Raw genomic sequence first — 16,975 nt, 5'->3', positions numbered from 1 at the left:
ATCCATCCCAAACCCAACTGCAGCGAAGCTCTGACACGAGAGCCCCACGGCTACTAAGTGGCCTCTTTACACAGCATGGCTGAGGCTGGAAGGGACCATTGGAGGTCATCTGGTCCAACCTCCCTGCTCAAGAGCTATCCTAGAGCACATGACACAGGATTCTGTCTGAGGGCTTTTGAGTCTCTCCAGAGAAGGAGCCTCCATATCATCTCTGGGCAACCTCTTCCAGTGTGTGGCCACCCTCACAGTAAAGAGGTTCCTCCTCATATTCAGGTGGAACTTGTTGTGTTCCAGTTTTCAAGTTTTAAGTGAGTCAGGGATGCTGAGACCTCTTTCACAAGGCAATATTGAGCTTATTTAGGCTGTCGAGCACCAGCAGAAGCAGCAGCTGCTCCCTGTCAGCAATTATTGCTTTGGAAAGGAAGGCAGCTGCTCTGGGTACTGCCTCACAACAATACCTCTAAGAGCTTGAGCACACCTCAACGTGGAAGAGGCTTCCTGCTGAGGAGAAGCCACAGGACAGGCTGAGGTATATGCACAGGCACACACTGCTGCTTGCTGTGCCCAATATCCCAGGCTGTGAGTCTTTTGACAGCAATAAAGTTTACTCAGCTTTTCCTCCCTACCAAGCATTTCAATAATACAATCTACAGGCTTCTATCATTTTTTCACAGGCAGCACACGACCGTAATCTAGCAAATTGCTTCCCTGCCACACTCAGATTTAATGTAGACAGACATCTTGTAATTTCAAAGTGATGGGCCTTTACTAAGCCTGGTACCTCATCTCATCAGCCACTACATCATAAGTAATATTTTCTGCACAGCACCTCTTTTGTAGTGGTTTATGTGTTGGCTTTTATGTTTGGCATAAATCATATAACAACTTTATATTTAGATATATTCACATATATTTATATTTACATATATATTAGTAGATTGATTTTAAAGAGATGCTTATATCCATATACATAATGACTTAACTGACTCCAAACCCAAATTTTGGGTATAAGAAAGAGAGTTACTCTCACAGCACTTTGATGAAAAGCAGCTCAGACAATGCTTGGCAAGCAGCTAGGTTTTGAGCAATTCTCTGAACTTTTCAGCTTTCCATAAAAATTTGCTTTTGTGTCTGCTACTCTTCCCACAGGTACTAGGTACTGTATTTCTTTCTTCCACATAAAAAAGGATGCTCAACTCTGAAGGCAATGAACATTCATTTTGACATTTAGGCTGCAGCAGTCGATTATTATGATTTTTAGATTTACCTTAAGCCTTAAATTCACTCTGAAGGGAGATGCTGACTGGCCAGGTGTCTAAGATTTCTTCACAGATGACCATTTTCTTCTAAATGGTTTAACCAATGGACCTGCTTTCCATTTAAAGGGAATAGGAATAGTTTTCATGGCCCATCTGATGGTTGTAGGTTGAGATTACCTGCAATGGGGGCAGTTGCTGGCTACAGCAGAGGGGAATTTGATGGTAAGAGCATTTTTTCCCTCTCCCCTCAGGAAGTGGAAAAAAAACTTGCTTTAAATTGAGCTGTGTAAAAGCAAGCGCACTGTCCTGTGTTTATCCAGTTCTACAGAATTGTTGATTCTCAGCTCTCCAGCTTCACTCAAAGGACATAGGGTTGTAACTTCTAAAGGCAAATGAGTTACAGGTGAAATAATTTTGCAGAAATACCTGGCTCAAGTGGCATTCCTTCCGTTGTGACGATGCACAGCAAATCTGCCACCTCACCCTGGTAAATCGTTGGGCTGTCAGAATGCACCGAGACGTTGAATACAGGACCTGGAAAAGAGCAACCACAATTATTCATGACAGGCTTTACTTCACTGTCCAACACCTTTCTTGCACATTTTTGAAGTATGTACTCTCCTAGTTTGAAGTACTGAAGTACTCCCCTAGTTTGTGGAGACAGATCTCTGAAGTAGGGACAAGCAGCCATTTAAGTTTGTTGTAAAATAGTTTTTCATTGCTGGCCATTTAATCCTGTACTAAGACAAAGTAGAAGCTGTTGCCCCAGTCTGCCTTCTTCTCTCCAGCACAAAAGGAGCTGTTCTTCCACTGGTGACTCCTTTAAGAGCACAGGAGTTCAGATCTTCAGGCTAATCCAGAATGGATTTTTTTGTGGAAGCTGTCAATAGGAATTCAAGTTAAAGCAAAACAGTATCTTAACAATACCAATGGTTCTACACTGGAACAGACAATACAAGTAGTGCATCTGATAATACTTTTCTATGGGCTTTCCTTCAGGCTCTGCCACAGATAGCTTTTTCTGTAGATGTCTCAAAGCCCAAGGGTACAGTAACTCCTTCAGCTGCAAAGTAGTGATGATATCAATGAAAACCATTAGGCAGTTTTGAAATACTCAGATCCCATGACAACACTGTGATGTTTTAACAGACTTCTGATATACATAGGTTAAAAACCCAAAACTGCTTCAAATTTTGACAACAGCTGCATCTCTAGTGCACAAGTAACAAAATCAGATATGCCAGCATTGTTAATACTCTCTATTTCACAGGGCAGAAACTGAAGAATGTACCAAAATACCTCTGTGATTTCTCTTACTAATCAAGGAGTGAATAGAAGGAAAGCTGATCCCAACAGTGAACTCCAGGATGACTTTGGGGGAAAGAGCCAGGGAAGCCAACAAAAAACTTGGTCTTCAGATTAAAAAGTAACCCTTTTTACACTCCCTAGACTCCCATTATTACCTGCCTCACCTACTTCTGGCACAGCAGCAACAACAACAAGCAGAGAAGGGTGGCTTTGAAGGAAAGAAAAAGCTGTTTGTTTGCTCTCCTCCACTCTTAGCTGCTACTCTTTTAGTACAGAACCCCAAATTTCAAATCCACTGAAGATCAGTGGCAAACAATGCTTTTAATGAACACATCAGGAAATCATCCAAAACAACCCACTTGCCCTCTCAACAGGTTTCTACACTGATAGCTCACCACATGGCACACACTTACCACATCATTCCCAAACTGAGGTTCTGGAAAGAAACTTGGATGTATCATGAAGCTCAAACTATAATTTTTGGTGCAACTTTTCTAGACTACAAGGGCCTGGCTTGTTTTGGTCAACAGAAAACACACAGCATGCTAAGAAATTAATTCCAGTGCAATAATTACTTCTCCAGCTTTCAAAATCCCCCCTTCCCCAGTTTGTACCAGCACTCTCCTCTGCCCAGAAGCAGCTGCACTTTTGTACACAAGGGTAGTATGCAGACATACAGTCTGAGAGTTTGACACTCATTTTGACATTACAAGATCTTTCTTAAAATTAGCACTGCAAATCATCCCCCCCAAACAAGGATAAAAAGGTGGTAGAGATGCAACAGAGGTTATACATGGATTACCAGCCAAGACTCCTACACGTTTATGCTAGAACACATTTAAGGAAACAAGAGACCCAGAATACTGAGATCAGCTGCTCAGATAGTGACTTCACAAGCAGGCTGCAGCCCTAACTTAAGCTCAGCATGATGGGATCCTTTTCCTAGGAGATGAACAGAGATTAATCTGAATGCTTCCTCAGCATCTGTCTCAACTGGTTTTGTGTGAATTCAATTTGTTTCCTGATATTCACACACACCAAACTATATTCCCCTTGCAGCCCATTTGATTATGTGTCCTCAGATAAATCAAGACATTTTCCATCCTCATGTTCAGAGCTGGACAGACAGAAGTTCAAGGTCCTAGGGGATTAAAGGGAGCACAGAGCAGGGCACTCCAGCCAACTAAAAGCAGAAAAGTCTCAAGCTGTGTGTGAACTGTCAGAGAAAAGAAATAAAGAGACTGTAAAAATCTGCTAGGAACATCCCTGCATTCCCAGCACAGTCCCTCTGCTGCACTGATCAAAGGCAGAATAGTACCACAATAATCCTGATACTGTCCATAGCTCAGAGTCTATCTGCAGCAAGTGAGGTGACATCACATCAGGAACACAGGACATGCCCGACTCCAGCAGACAGGCTGGATGCTGGGAGGGGTTGAGCTAGAGAGATGAACTGCTTGATTCCAACTCTGTCAGGCTAAGGATGGGCTACCTTATTCCTGGCCTGGCAGGTTAAACAAGAGGGCACTTGGGATTTTTCAGGCCTTATTTCTAGGCTGAAAGTCCAGGTACCTCCTGCATTGAACAGACACTGCCTTCAAACCCTGGCAAACCAACAAACCACTGATGTGGAGCAGAGTCAGAGCATTCCTGGCCACTGGATGTCATAAGGGTAAAAGCTGAGCTTGGCTGGTCACTCAGCCAGGAAAGGCTGTGGATCATGGAAATGCAGCACTCCCAAAACACTCCTCAGTTTGGGTCACCAAGCATTTCTCCACCAGGCTTCCCACATGAAGAGCCAAAACTTCCCAGGCAGGAAGGCTCCAAGGCATCAGCTGCATTGGCATTTCAGGATTGTGCTTTCCCTTGGTAAGGCACAAACAGTTCTTTCCCTTCAGGTATTTCCCTGGCAGGTAACATCTCCTGCAAATTACCTTTTCTACCTCCAGGGAGAAATCACTGTCCTGTGCTAGAACTGAATATCAATAGTCAAGAGGTGTGTTGGGGGTTGTGTTCTTCCCTATTCAGCTGAAGAGAGAAAACAACATTTAATTATTTATTAAAACCTAAGCAAGATTAATTACAGTGAAAGATCCTCAGTTCAGTCTCAAAAACTGTGGCTGCAACTTCTTAGGGTTATATATCTCTGAGTGTATCTCAGAACTTCTGCCCACATAACCCATGCCCTAGGCCTCAGGCTGCCCTCAGGCATAAAAGGACAGAATAAAGCACCTTCAGAGATTTATTGTCCCCTACCTGAAGAGGCAGGAGGCTGAGTGCCCCATTCCCCCACCCAGTGTTCAAGAAACCCTGGATCTGGACCACACCAAGCAAGGCTCAGAACACAAAACCCAAGCACTTTTCTCAAGCTTTTGCCCTCCAAGGCAAAAGAAAACCAAAAGAACCCACCATACAAAAAAGAGGCCAAACATCTCAGTGCCAAGGTTACAGATACAGGCATGTGGTAAAACAGGCAGCTCCCAGCAGACACTGATGACACTGGCTCAGGGTCTCAGCACCGTCACGCTCAAGCACTTACAGTGTCACTGGGAGGGTTGGGGAGGTGACAGGAACTCTCTCCTTCACTGAGATATGAGTTCATGCTACATTAACACCGAGAAAAACAGAACTCTGCAGATAACAGATGATGTGGCTTTGGCCATCTTTGCCACCTGCATTTAACAGTTTGAAATACTGTAATTGGCACCTACTGGTCACTCGGGAGAATAAACAAACCAGAGTTTAGTTTCAATTGCAGGGCTGACACATCAAGCATGACCTGTAAAACTCATCAATAACAAAGCAAAGTTAAATGCTGAAAAGCTGCTCAGGAGCTTGAAAGCTGAGAAATAACTGGATTTTAATACTTTCAGATTTGAAGATAAGTGTCATTCCTTTACATAATTTGGAAGCTAAAGAGCACAGATATACAAAATAAACCAGCATTCCCAATTCTAAGAGCTAAGCATCATAAATTGCCATGTTCTGCTGAGAACTTTGATTTAAAATAAGCCAAAATATCTGCTCCTCACTATAAATAAGGCCTTATGTAATCTTAGATAGAACACCTAAAAGAAGTTTTCTTCTCTTTTAAAGTAATAACAATTTTATATTAAAAAGCATCTGCAGTCAGGATGGTAAGAGTTTTCAGAACGTTTCTTGACTCCTGAACACTTGAAAAACACTACACAACTTTAAACCGAAAGTGAAGAAATTGAGGTCAGAAGTTTACTAGTACAAATTCAGAAATCTTAAGAGAAACCAGGTTCCAGAATCAGGATTTCTTCAGTGTACTTTTCTCTGAATGTTCCCTTTTATAATAGGTCTCAATGCTCAAACTGTTGATTTGATGTCACCAGGAAGGTAACTCCAGGAGCCAGCCCCTATAGTGATCCAGTTTTCAGCTAAAAAGTGCAATGCTAATTCTTCTACTCATAAAAATGAAAGGAAAAGGTGTTTGTAAGCTGAACCAAGATTTGTTTAATATTTTGTCCTCAATCAGATTCATACTGAAGGGACTTCAGGGTGGAAAAGAGGAGTTCAAGTTGATCGAGGTAATTTACTCAACTTAAGGATTGAGACAAATTCTGAACCCTCTTTACCTGATGTCACCCTACTTTCTCCTTGCTTTCCTTCCCTACTCAGTAATTCAAACATTTTAAATCTGCAAGAAAAGTGGGGAAATGAAAGAGAATAACTAAGAGACAGTTAAAATCCAGTTTTGTAACAAAAGAGGTCCTAATTATCATGGGTCCTAGGTGATGTTTTGTCTCCTTTGATTATCATTTTACCCTGTACTTCTCTGCAGAAACAAGGTATAGTCTCCCCACAGACATGAGCTACCTTTATTTCCCAGCCAAGCAGAGAAGGAAAAGGTCAAGTAATCTGATGACAAGAGAGACCTGAGGCAGGCTGTTCCCCCCCAAGAAGCCCATGCCCAGGCCATTAGTGATCAGGGGGTCTGGAATTCCTGCACGCAGCTACCCTGCTTCCATCAGACAGCACCACAGACCACAACGGGGAAAACAACTGATGCAACCCACGAGTTCTGCATCATCCAAAACATTACTCATCTCTGCCCTGGCACCAAATCATTCACTCCTCAACTGAGAATTCCATGACCTGCTTTTCTCCAGATAGTAAGTTTCTTCACCTTCACTTTTCCAGACCCCTGCCCTTTCCCAGTTTCTTCGTGAAGCTGTTCCCTAACAAGCTTTACCCCAAGCCTCATAATGGCTGTTACTGGAAGAAGCCCTCAGTAGTTAAGTCTGTGGTTTCTACTTCCAGCTACAAATTAATGCACACAGGCACAAAGGCACACAATGACAAAGCACGTTCCTGCCCATTAAGAGTGGCTGGAAAATACCAGCCTTTCTTGCCAAAGAGTTTCTGCTGCGCTGCTTTTCATTCATTTCCGTGATTAAGCTTTCTTTCCTTTAAGAATCTTTCTATTCGCCCTTCTTGAAATTGAGCATCTCTCGGGGTCATTGCAGGGCATCATTTCATTTTAATTGCAAGTTCAACATCAATACTCAGCTCATATTTCAGCAGCTCTTGGTTCATCTCAGCTTCTTCCAAAGTGAACGATAATACATTGCTGTGCAATGAGCTCACATGCAGATGTAATCCAGAGTTGAAGATTTCATTGAGATAGTTCCCTTACAAGTTCTATTTTATTTTTGCTTCTCCAGAACTTTCTACCCTCTGCTGAATGGCACAGAGCAGAGACAGCTCAGAGCACAGCCAAGCTCCAAACGGATCTCTCATAACACACTTCTCAACATGAGATTAAAAGCTTCCTTCTCCCTGCTTCCTTCAAGGGAAAGGAAAATAAGTCACTTCTGTGGAAATCTCTGAGATTGTGTACCAGGCAAACACATTCTAAACACCAACCTGGGTTGCCCAATTCATGGTGAAAGCGTTTGAAGATTAAAGGACATATGCCAAAACAGAGTTTATGAAGCTGTCTTCATACACTGGCTTGAGAAGAACACAAGGGACAAAAGACTGGTGTGTTCCAGGCTGAAAGAAAGGATCTGTACACATGCATCAACAAATATCTCAGGAGGAGAGAGGATGCACTGGAGTAGAAAATGTGCAATGAAATTAAGAGAACATTTCAAGACAAGCACTGGCAGCTGCTCTTGTTCCTCACATCACTGGGCAACCTTTTAAAAAAGACATGGCAGAACCTCTCTGTCCTACATTGGGAAGACAAACAAAAAGCACTAAGGAAAATTAAATTCTTCATATGGGACACCTTTCCCTGCCCAGCAGATAAGTTTATTTTGCTTACAGAAGCTGGAAATACATAAGGCATTCGTTTTATAAAACTGGTCTAGTGATCCATGTTATCCATGAGGTCATACCAGAAGATTCACAAGATCCTCTCTGGTCTTAAAATATATCCAGCAGAGAACAATCTGCCATTGATTGAACATTTGAAAACTAATGGCCGAGTAGGCTCCTCCTCACCACACTCCCCCACCCTCCCTTCTAGTTCATGTGGTCCAGGGGACAAAATCCACATTTCCTTTTTTTTTTTTAGTTCAGGGTGTTTCAAACAAATGCCTTTACATTAACATTTCAGATCATTACCAAATTGAATAAATACGCCCCTCTGCAACAGCAAGTGGAGAAAGAAGAGAGGAGATCTCTGCTTGCGGCCAGCAAGTTCTGCCCTGAATGGAAAGAATCTGAGCAAGACATTTTCCACAGATGTTCATGGAAAAACATTTCAGAGCACTGCCACATTTCAAGCCTATTGTGGCAGGAAACACTGAAGCTTCACGTGTGCAGTCCCCAGCTCACATATGAAAAGCTCACAGGCCCCTGCCCCTCAGAGAGATCACACTGCACAATGTGTATGCACGCTTAAAAACTCCTCTTTGAAACATCACTCAGCTCGGAGAGATCTGGGAGTGAGTCAAATGAGAGAGAAGGATTTCCAGTCCCAGCAAGCCTCACCATCCCCCATCAAAGGGGAATCAATAAAAACAACTGAGAAAGAAATTCCTCCTAGGACTAAAAGCTTCACGTAAAACCCTTTAAGGGCTTCCTTTTGCTGAAAATGCTGCTTCCTTATTGATCCCTTCCCCACTCCAACTGCCATGATGGAAGCCGAAAATGCTGCCCAAGCCCAAGATTTCAAAGTCTGGAAGAGACTGGAATACATCCTATTTTTCAAAATTACACTGCTGTATATATTACCTCCAGCAGTTATAGGTAAGTTGTCTTTCTCTTACACTTTGAGAAATCAGTGCAATTGACTCCTTAACAGTTTTCCTATCAGGAACAAACACTCATAAGATACCACACCCCACCTTCCCTACAACTCAGGATTTAGCACAATGATGCTCCCCAGGTTTCGGGTTTTTTTCCAGCTGCCTGGAAAGCTGCATACCCCTCTTTTCCCCTGCACCATTCCTGTTGGTATCTTCCCTCCAATTTTGAGGAAATATCCCTGACAAATAACTAGCTCCCTCAGCAGTTCTGCCTTTCACTATGCCCATTAGGGAAATTCTGGCACCAACTTATTTTTTTCTGAAGAACAAGTTTGACAGCTGCTTGTGCCACAGGATGCAAGAGAAGGGTGTGATATCTGAGCTGTGCTTTCATAGCTGCTCCACAGCTTTGCCATTTACCTCTGGCTCCCTGACTCAGTCTGCATCAAAGACAGGAGGCTTCAGCAAACAAAACCAAAGTAACACACCCATGAAACATCTTTAGTCTTGTATACTTAATTCCAGATGATTTCCCAAATAATTCCACAGTTAGTCCATTCTAACTGTGCTCATCACATGTTCTCATCATGCCCAGGGGTGAATATCCAGCAGGGATATCTGAGTAACAACTGAAGAACACAAAGTTCATCCATCAATTAAAGAAAATTGCAGGTATTTCAAAACAGATTTTGCTACATGCCAAGATTATTTTGGGAAATAGCACTGCAGCAAATTGTGCCTGGGATCTCATTTCTTTCTTCATTCTTTTGTAAAGAATGAAAGGCTGACAGGGCTTCAGGACCATCCCTCCCCCTACTCCAGCCCTGCTACTGGAATTCACACATTCCCAGGGCACTTCTACATGCTGCCTCCCTTTCTTCACTCCACGCTCCAGAAATCCTATCTGGGTGGAGGGGCTGGGAGGAGAGGCTGACAGCAAAGAGAAGTCAAGACTACAACACGCACGCTTCCCTCCCTTGCATTGCTCGCAGGTTTCCCTCTGAACTCTGGGTGTCAAAGCATCCCAAAAAACTTTTTGGATGGCAGTTCAAAGTGACACAAGACCAGCAATATTGGGAGAGGCACAAACCACCACTTTTGTGCAGGAAAGCCTCCGCATAGGAGCTTGGAGGGGCAGGGTGGGGTTTTGTGCAGAATTTCATTCTTGCTGGTTTCTTTTATCCCCCCCTTTGCAAATACTACTCTCCCACTGTGTCTGACCCAGATATGAAGAGTAATAAGGCTAAAACTGCAGTCCACTAAACCATCAAGAGAAATTACCTAAAACTGAAACAAGCTGAGTCAATGTCCTCTGTCTGGCCAGCTCAGATCAAATCTACATCTCAAAGCTTCCTATGAAGTGATGTCCTCGTTGCCAGGCTGTCCTCCTATGATCAGCCCTGTTTGTTTTCCCAATGTGCCATATAAGCAAGTTGAGATCTTAGGAACCACATCAGCTAGAATAATTACCTTAGCTGTGGATGCAGCCAGAAGTCAGGCTGCTCTTGCCTAGACACAGACACATCTACTGAATATGCTACAGCCTGTTACTACTAGCAGAATATGATCATGAAAGCCCCACCAGCCTGGTTTATCAAATCATGAGAGGAGCCCTTCACTCATATGTGCACCAGTGTTATAAAAACAGTGCCCACTGCACTTTCCAACAATGTAACATGACAGAAGTCAGAGTTAATATGCATCTCTGATGATCCAAATCAATGCCATCCATCTCTCCCTCCCTCCAACAAGTATCAGGACAGGCATGTTTCTATAGAAAAGTCTCAACAGGCAGGCTTAGTTACAGCTGAAGGTAAGGGTTTCAGCAAGCAATTGAGGAACAGGATGTCCTTCTGGGTACTGAAATTCCTCCCAATTTGTGGAGCTTTGTAGCTCAGCCGCAAGGGACCTCTAAGGTCTTGCAGCAGCAGGATACACTTACTGAGACGGCTGAAATGTTACCCTGACCTGACCATTTTCTGCAATTACATCAACAGCGAGGTGTGCTCAGGGAATTTAATGCTATGCTAATAGAGTCTGTTTTGGAACAGAAATCCAGTTTATATTAATGCTCTTCCAGAGCAGCCGCTACTAACAATCTAGTGATACAGCTGGCAAATGCAGCAGCAGTTGCTCCATACTGAGAATGAGCTCTGAGCCTGCAGGACCATAAAAGCTGCATTAGTAGAGAAAAACCCAGGGGTTATGATTACAGCCAATTCATTAAACATCTTTCTGTAAACAATCAATAGCACAAAGGACACAAGTACCACCAAAGAAGACAAGCACGGCTCTCAGCCATCATACCATTTGTTCCAAAGAGTAGGTATTTCTGAGACACAGTGAAATCAATGGGAAAGCATCACAGAATTCCCTCCCTCTCTGGCTTAGACACACGGCTGCCAGGTTCTGTACCAACCTGATGTCTGGAAGTCTATCTGGATAGGGTTGGACAAGCCATTGACTGCTTCACGCCACATGCCCCCACCACCCGGAGACCAGGCGGTCACCACGCAGCGGTACAGCCCAGCATCAGAGATCTGGGTCTGGTACATCCTGTAGCGGAACTCGTTCTCCTGCACCTTCTCCAGGACCACCCCGTCCACGCGGGTCTGGTCCGTCCAGTCTTCCAGCCGCACCACCGAGTCCTGGTTCAAGGAGATGATGCGAGTGGTCCCGTTGGGACTCGACTGGTCCGTGAGGGGCTTCTCAGCCGTGATGAGGACGGAGTAGCGCGGTGTCTTGATGTTTTTGGAGGACACTTTGCACGTCATCTCAAAGGTGTGGCCTGCTACAAAGAATGGCTTCAATTTCACCGCCTCCACTGTAAGTGTGTAATCTGAAGAGGGAAGGAAATAAAGCAGCAAGAGAGGGTTAACAAACAGGTATGGGTATTTCTGCAGCACCAGTCAACCTAGAAGATTACAGACAGGCAAAGTTTCTTTTTTGGAGGAACAAATCCCAGCACATTTATCTAAACATGTTGACAGCCCAGAGCGCTACTCAACAGTGCACACACACAAGTATGCAACAGTTTGGGTCAAGATGCACAAATTCAAACGAACACCAAATACTGAACAGATAATAGAGCACACAGCTTGCCACAAGACAGGATCCCCAGGATTGCTTTATACGGAAATAAAGATATTAGACAAGATTCAGAGTCCCACTTTTATACTGGATCTGGAAGAGCACCCTCGGTGATGGGGTAATAAGGGCACTGCTGAAATACTCATGACTAATGACAAAAGCTGCCACTTGCTAAATTGCCAGCACTTAGCATCTTTCATTTCCCTTGAAAATCCACCCTAACGGCATTCCTAAGGCATTCCTAACGGCAATCCAGACACATTCAGCTGAAAACACATGACAAAAGTTGGTGTAAACAGATTTACACACACCTCTGCCTCCGTGTCAGTCTTTCCTCCCCTTGCTTCTCATACATTTACTTGCATACAAGCCTACCAGAAGTCTTGACATTTCCCATTTGACATGAAGAATTCCAGCAACTCTCACTGCTTAGTTTCCTTCCATTCTCTACTGGCTCCTCAATCCCAAGAATCCCTTAATTACAGGGTTTGGGAAAATTATACATGTCGGAGCACAGCTCCAAGACACACAAAATACAAGCTCACAGTGAGAAACTGAGAAAATGAGGAGTGACTGAAATCAAAATCAGATAAAAGGAAAGGGAGTTGCTAGTTTCCTGGCATTGTGATGAAAAGACACCCTGCACATCAAGGTTCTTCTTAAGGAAGGGAGGGCTGGGGCAGAATACATTGAACTAACAGTATTGCAAAAATACACCCAATCCAACCATCTGGACTTACTTTGCTGCACCATATTCTCCCTTCCCTCCTTTAAATATTAAAAAAAAAAAAAAAAAAAGTGTAGGCCTGTTAAAGAGCTCCACAGAACCTCTTTATGCAAGACAAAACTTCTCAGGAACAGGGAAATAAGCAATGGTGAGACTGAAACACATTTCCCAAAACTGAACTTAAATGCAGTAATATTTATGTCTTCCCCACAAGAGCAACAAGATACTTGTCAAGATTACATTCTGCAGTGTTTTGCCTTCAAGCAGCAGTTTTCACAATGAGTAAACACAGCCCACAAGATGAGAAGCCCGGTATGACAACTTTAAATCAGTACTGTATAAAGCAGATCACAGTACAAAGCTATATAAAGAAACAGCAGGAGCAGTGAAGGCTGAGATGCTTCTAGTGGTCTAGCTGAGCACAGAATTATTTGATACTCCACACCAAATCCCCCTCGCACTTCCACCCACTAAGCAAGTGACAATACAAGAGTTGCACATTTAGGCACTCAGGGTACAATCACAAATTAAGTTGTATAGCATCAGAGTCATTCTCCTCTCCCTTGTGAAAAGACTCATCAGATACCAGATTCCAGACTCCAAATCCATTTTTTTTGTCCTCATTCTGTGTCTGTGAGACTCTGATATTTCCTTCTTTATACGGCTGCAGTATTTAGGAGCCCAGCACAGATCAGCTTTTCACATACTTTTAGGAACATAGTAGGCAATTATATTTTGTCCCAAAAGCAGAAGCACAAACAGCTAGTTATACTTTTCTGGCACATACTGTTGCTTTCTAGGCCATATGAGGAGGCTCTGGGCAAAAATCCCTCCTTATTTAAGGGTTCTTTACGTTGTTGATCTTCACATCAGAACACTGGGTCCTAGACACCAGAAAGAAAATCTTACATTTGGTCTCTGGTATATGCGCTTCAGATTAAACACCCTCACATATTCAGAGCAATTCAGCTACAGCTGAAATAACTCTCCCTACTACCTGGGCTTCAAACACCTTAACTTCCACTACTCCCTGAGCCACAGGTCAGGCAGCAGCAGAAAGGGCAGTGCCTTGTCCCCAACAAGGACAGAGCAAATTTTGTCCCTAGACATCCTTTAATGGTTTTCCATTTGAAGGCAATAGCAAATGCTTTTCACTAGGTATTTCTGCTAGAGGAAAAGGAGAAAGGAGTGGCAGTAGTATGGGACAACAGCAAAAATGCCATTGGTAGAGTGTGGAAGAGAACAACTGAGGCCCAGAGATGCAGCTGGAGAACAGTGATAGAGTTCAAAGGGTTAGAAATTAGGATGCTGAACAGAGAACAAGGAGTTATGTTCTTATGCAAGTTCTTTCAAAGCATTTTTCTACCTTCAAAAACTCCTGAGATCCTTAGTTTGGATGAACACACAAGGCAGAGGCACCCCCTCTTCGTTAGACCATAAGAAATTTAGAACAGAATAGAGAAGGGGACACACAACCCATCACATACAGGTGCTGAATATTTCTTTTCACAACAAAGTCAAAAAAAGATCAAAGGGATGTTTCTGTATTTGCCATAATATTAGAGACCTGCATATGTAGCAAGGTAAAACAACAACAACAAAAAGGCTCCACATCCTATCAACCAGAAAAACCTGGATCACCATTCTTAATAAGCTGGTTCTGTGCCAATATTGTTCTCCTTCAGTAGCAGCAGATGAAATATAATTAGCACTCCTTCACCCCCACCTAGAAAAGCATGTAGCTGTGTGTGTAAGAGTCCACATTATGAAAAAGAGGGCAGCCCAAAGATATGGCACTTATCTTAGAAATAACAGTAATCTGCACAGAAAATTAAGAGGGAAAGGAAAATCTCTTCATGTTTCCTGTTAGCAGAAATTACTCATCAGATCTTGCAGCATAAGATGAGCCAGAGAGGTCAAATGAATGTTTTCTTCCAAGAACTGCAGCCTAAGGTCTCATTTCTAATCTTTTGGGAATTGCCAAGGAAGCAGTGTGTGTCTTGACCACCACTTTGCACACTTGCCTGTCTGCATACATGCCTGCAGTCCCATGTGGAGTCTCATCTCCTCCTTGTAAAGCTCCATGAATGAAAAGCACAATAAAACACACCCTGCTTGGTCATATACAGGAGGCTGCAATCTGCAGTTTATTCTGGAAAGCAGTAGGGGAAGAGTTCCTAAGTAAACCATACCCAAAGCTTGGGCACTACTCCAAGACAGAGGGCTAGCAACAGAAGAAATCCTGGCCAAATGACTCAAATAAAATTTCAGTAAACTGTACTTTGGAGCCTGGCAGCGCAAGCTTCTGCCTTCCATCACTGGCCAGTCCAAGTGGTTAAGCCACACTGTTATTCTCCTGTTGCTCTTCCACCACAAAGTGTGTACTTAGCTTCAAGAGCACTTCCTGGGTAGTGACCAAAACCAGTTTTCACCTCATCTATACCAGGCAAATCTCTAGAGAAGCCCAACAGCTACAAGGCCAAGGAGACTTAAGAATAAACAGCAAACACCTTCCCCTGCACTGCTTTGACTCCAGCTGGAAAAGCAGCACATTGGCCAGGGCTGACAGCAATGTTGGAGCCACAGCACTGCTTGAAGCTGCTGACAGGAATCTTGGGGTTCATCCCCCAGTGCACTGATGAGGCTGAAAGTGCAGGGAATGCAGCAGACATTAAGGCAGTGACAGCTTTGCCATGGTAGGAGATGGCTGTACAACACCCCGAGGTACAACCAGAGCCCCAGCAGCTCTGGAAGCACAGCAGCACACCAAAGCCTGCACTGCAGCCTACACCTGAACACAGAACACACACCTGACTGCAGGAACTCCTGCCCCTACAGCCCAACTGGCACAGGCACACTCCAGCTTAGCACCATGGGGATCTCTGTGCCTGGGGGGAACTGTGTGTCTATGATACATCAGCAATGATAAAGAAAAGTAGGTGGCAGAAATATTATCTGTTCTCTATTTGCAGGACTGTCTGAAAGATTAAGGCACCCTTGCTCCCAATTAAGTGTGATGGGAGGGCCTAGGCAAACATTTAGGACAAGTAATATTATGTTAAATATAATTATTTTGTAAATTAAAGACAGAAGTATTAACAAAACCCCAAATAATAGGACCTTTGGGATTTGGAATTTCAATTAAAAGATAATGTTTTCTTCTGCTAAGTACTCCATGCAGATCTGAAGTTGACAACACTGGTTTAGGAAAAAAGCATTGATTTTTTTCAATGCAAACAGTATCTGTGTTCTAAATGTAACCCGTATTCAAATAAATAAATAAAATTATCTTTTAGAATATCAAACTTTTTTCTGGGTTGAAAATCATTTACAGAGCTAGTCAGAAAAGGTTTCCTCCCTTTCTTTACCCCTTTTCACTGACTGGAATTTGTACTCTAAATAAGCAAAACATAATACAACTGATGTTTTTAATTTCTGAGATGAGACAGAGATGCCTTCTTTGTCACCTTGGCAGGGGAAGAAGTAGAAGGGGGGAAGAAACATATCAGGCAGACTATGTCAAAAACAACAGTGATCTATGATAGCAATTGGCTGCACTTGCAAAGCTGAGTAAGCAGAAAAATGTGTGAGCATTATTGGCCCCTGTAGAATAAAACAGAAAACAGAGACAATAAAACCCCAAGTTCAAATGGGCAAACACACTACTTATTATAAAAGGCACAAAAAAGGGTTTTTTACATGTTTACACAACATTTACATTTTGAATAAAGGCTCTGAACACCCCTCTTTACTGAGAGACCCACAGACACAATATAAACCCCATTTCTCCTTTCTCAAGAACTCAGAACAATTGTCTCCAAAGTGAGTTTTCTCTAACATCCTCCTCCAAAGCAGTGCTCTAAAATCAACAAAGAAGATGAAAGCAATGAAATAGATGGAAGAAAAGTCTCTGTATAGGCATAAGCTACGCAAGGAAGAGGCAAATTTCTGTTCTCTCCTTAGGCAAACACGTGGGAGCCTGGCTGCTGGCTTTTATAAGCACTGGGAGCAGTTAGGGACTCAAATCACCAGAGATACTTGTCAAAACAACAGTCAGAGAGCACAGGCAGCAGCAGATTAACTCCTTCATAGCTGCTGGCTACAGCACTGGGCTCCCAGCAGCAGAGTCTGCAGCTCACAGGAATAGGATATGGCAGAGGCCAGGGCACACAGGGAGAGGCATTTGGGGCTGCACTGCTGAAGGAGGAGTTGATGGGGGGAAGAGAAGGGGAAATCAAACCTCTATTTCGCCCTCCCCACCTCATATATATATATATATATATATATATAACATTCTTTTTCAGGAGGGGAGGGTTTTTGTAGGAGAGCTCACTTTCACATAATAAATACCCCAACCCTAAGCTTTG

The 16,975-nt window shown here is 43.2% G+C and overlaps 1 protein-coding gene across 2 annotated transcripts in view; it reads right to left on the bottom strand.

Moving 5' to 3' along the window:
• Positions 1-16,975, bottom strand: part of PTGFRN (prostaglandin F2 receptor inhibitor) — a 65,630-nt gene that overhangs the window by 10,313 nt on the left and 38,342 nt on the right. For both annotated transcript variants that reach the window (XM_050973257.1, XM_050973260.1), the window contains exons 6-7: positions 11,211-11,630; positions 1,686-1,793 (exon numbers count right to left, since the gene is read on the bottom strand). In XM_050973257.1, coding sequence (XP_050829214.1) covers positions 1,686-1,793; positions 11,211-11,630 — 528 coding nt within the window. The remainder of the gene's footprint in view (positions 1-1,685; positions 1,794-11,210; positions 11,631-16,975) is intronic.

This window comes from Serinus canaria, chromosome 1 (assembly GCF_022539315.1).
Source record: "Serinus canaria isolate serCan28SL12 chromosome 1, serCan2020, whole genome shotgun sequence".
In the NCBI taxonomy this organism is placed as follows: Eukaryota; Metazoa; Chordata; class Aves; order Passeriformes; family Fringillidae; genus Serinus; species Serinus canaria.
Note: the sequence above shows the minus strand (reverse complement) of the source record. Positions and strands in the feature narration are given on the sequence as shown.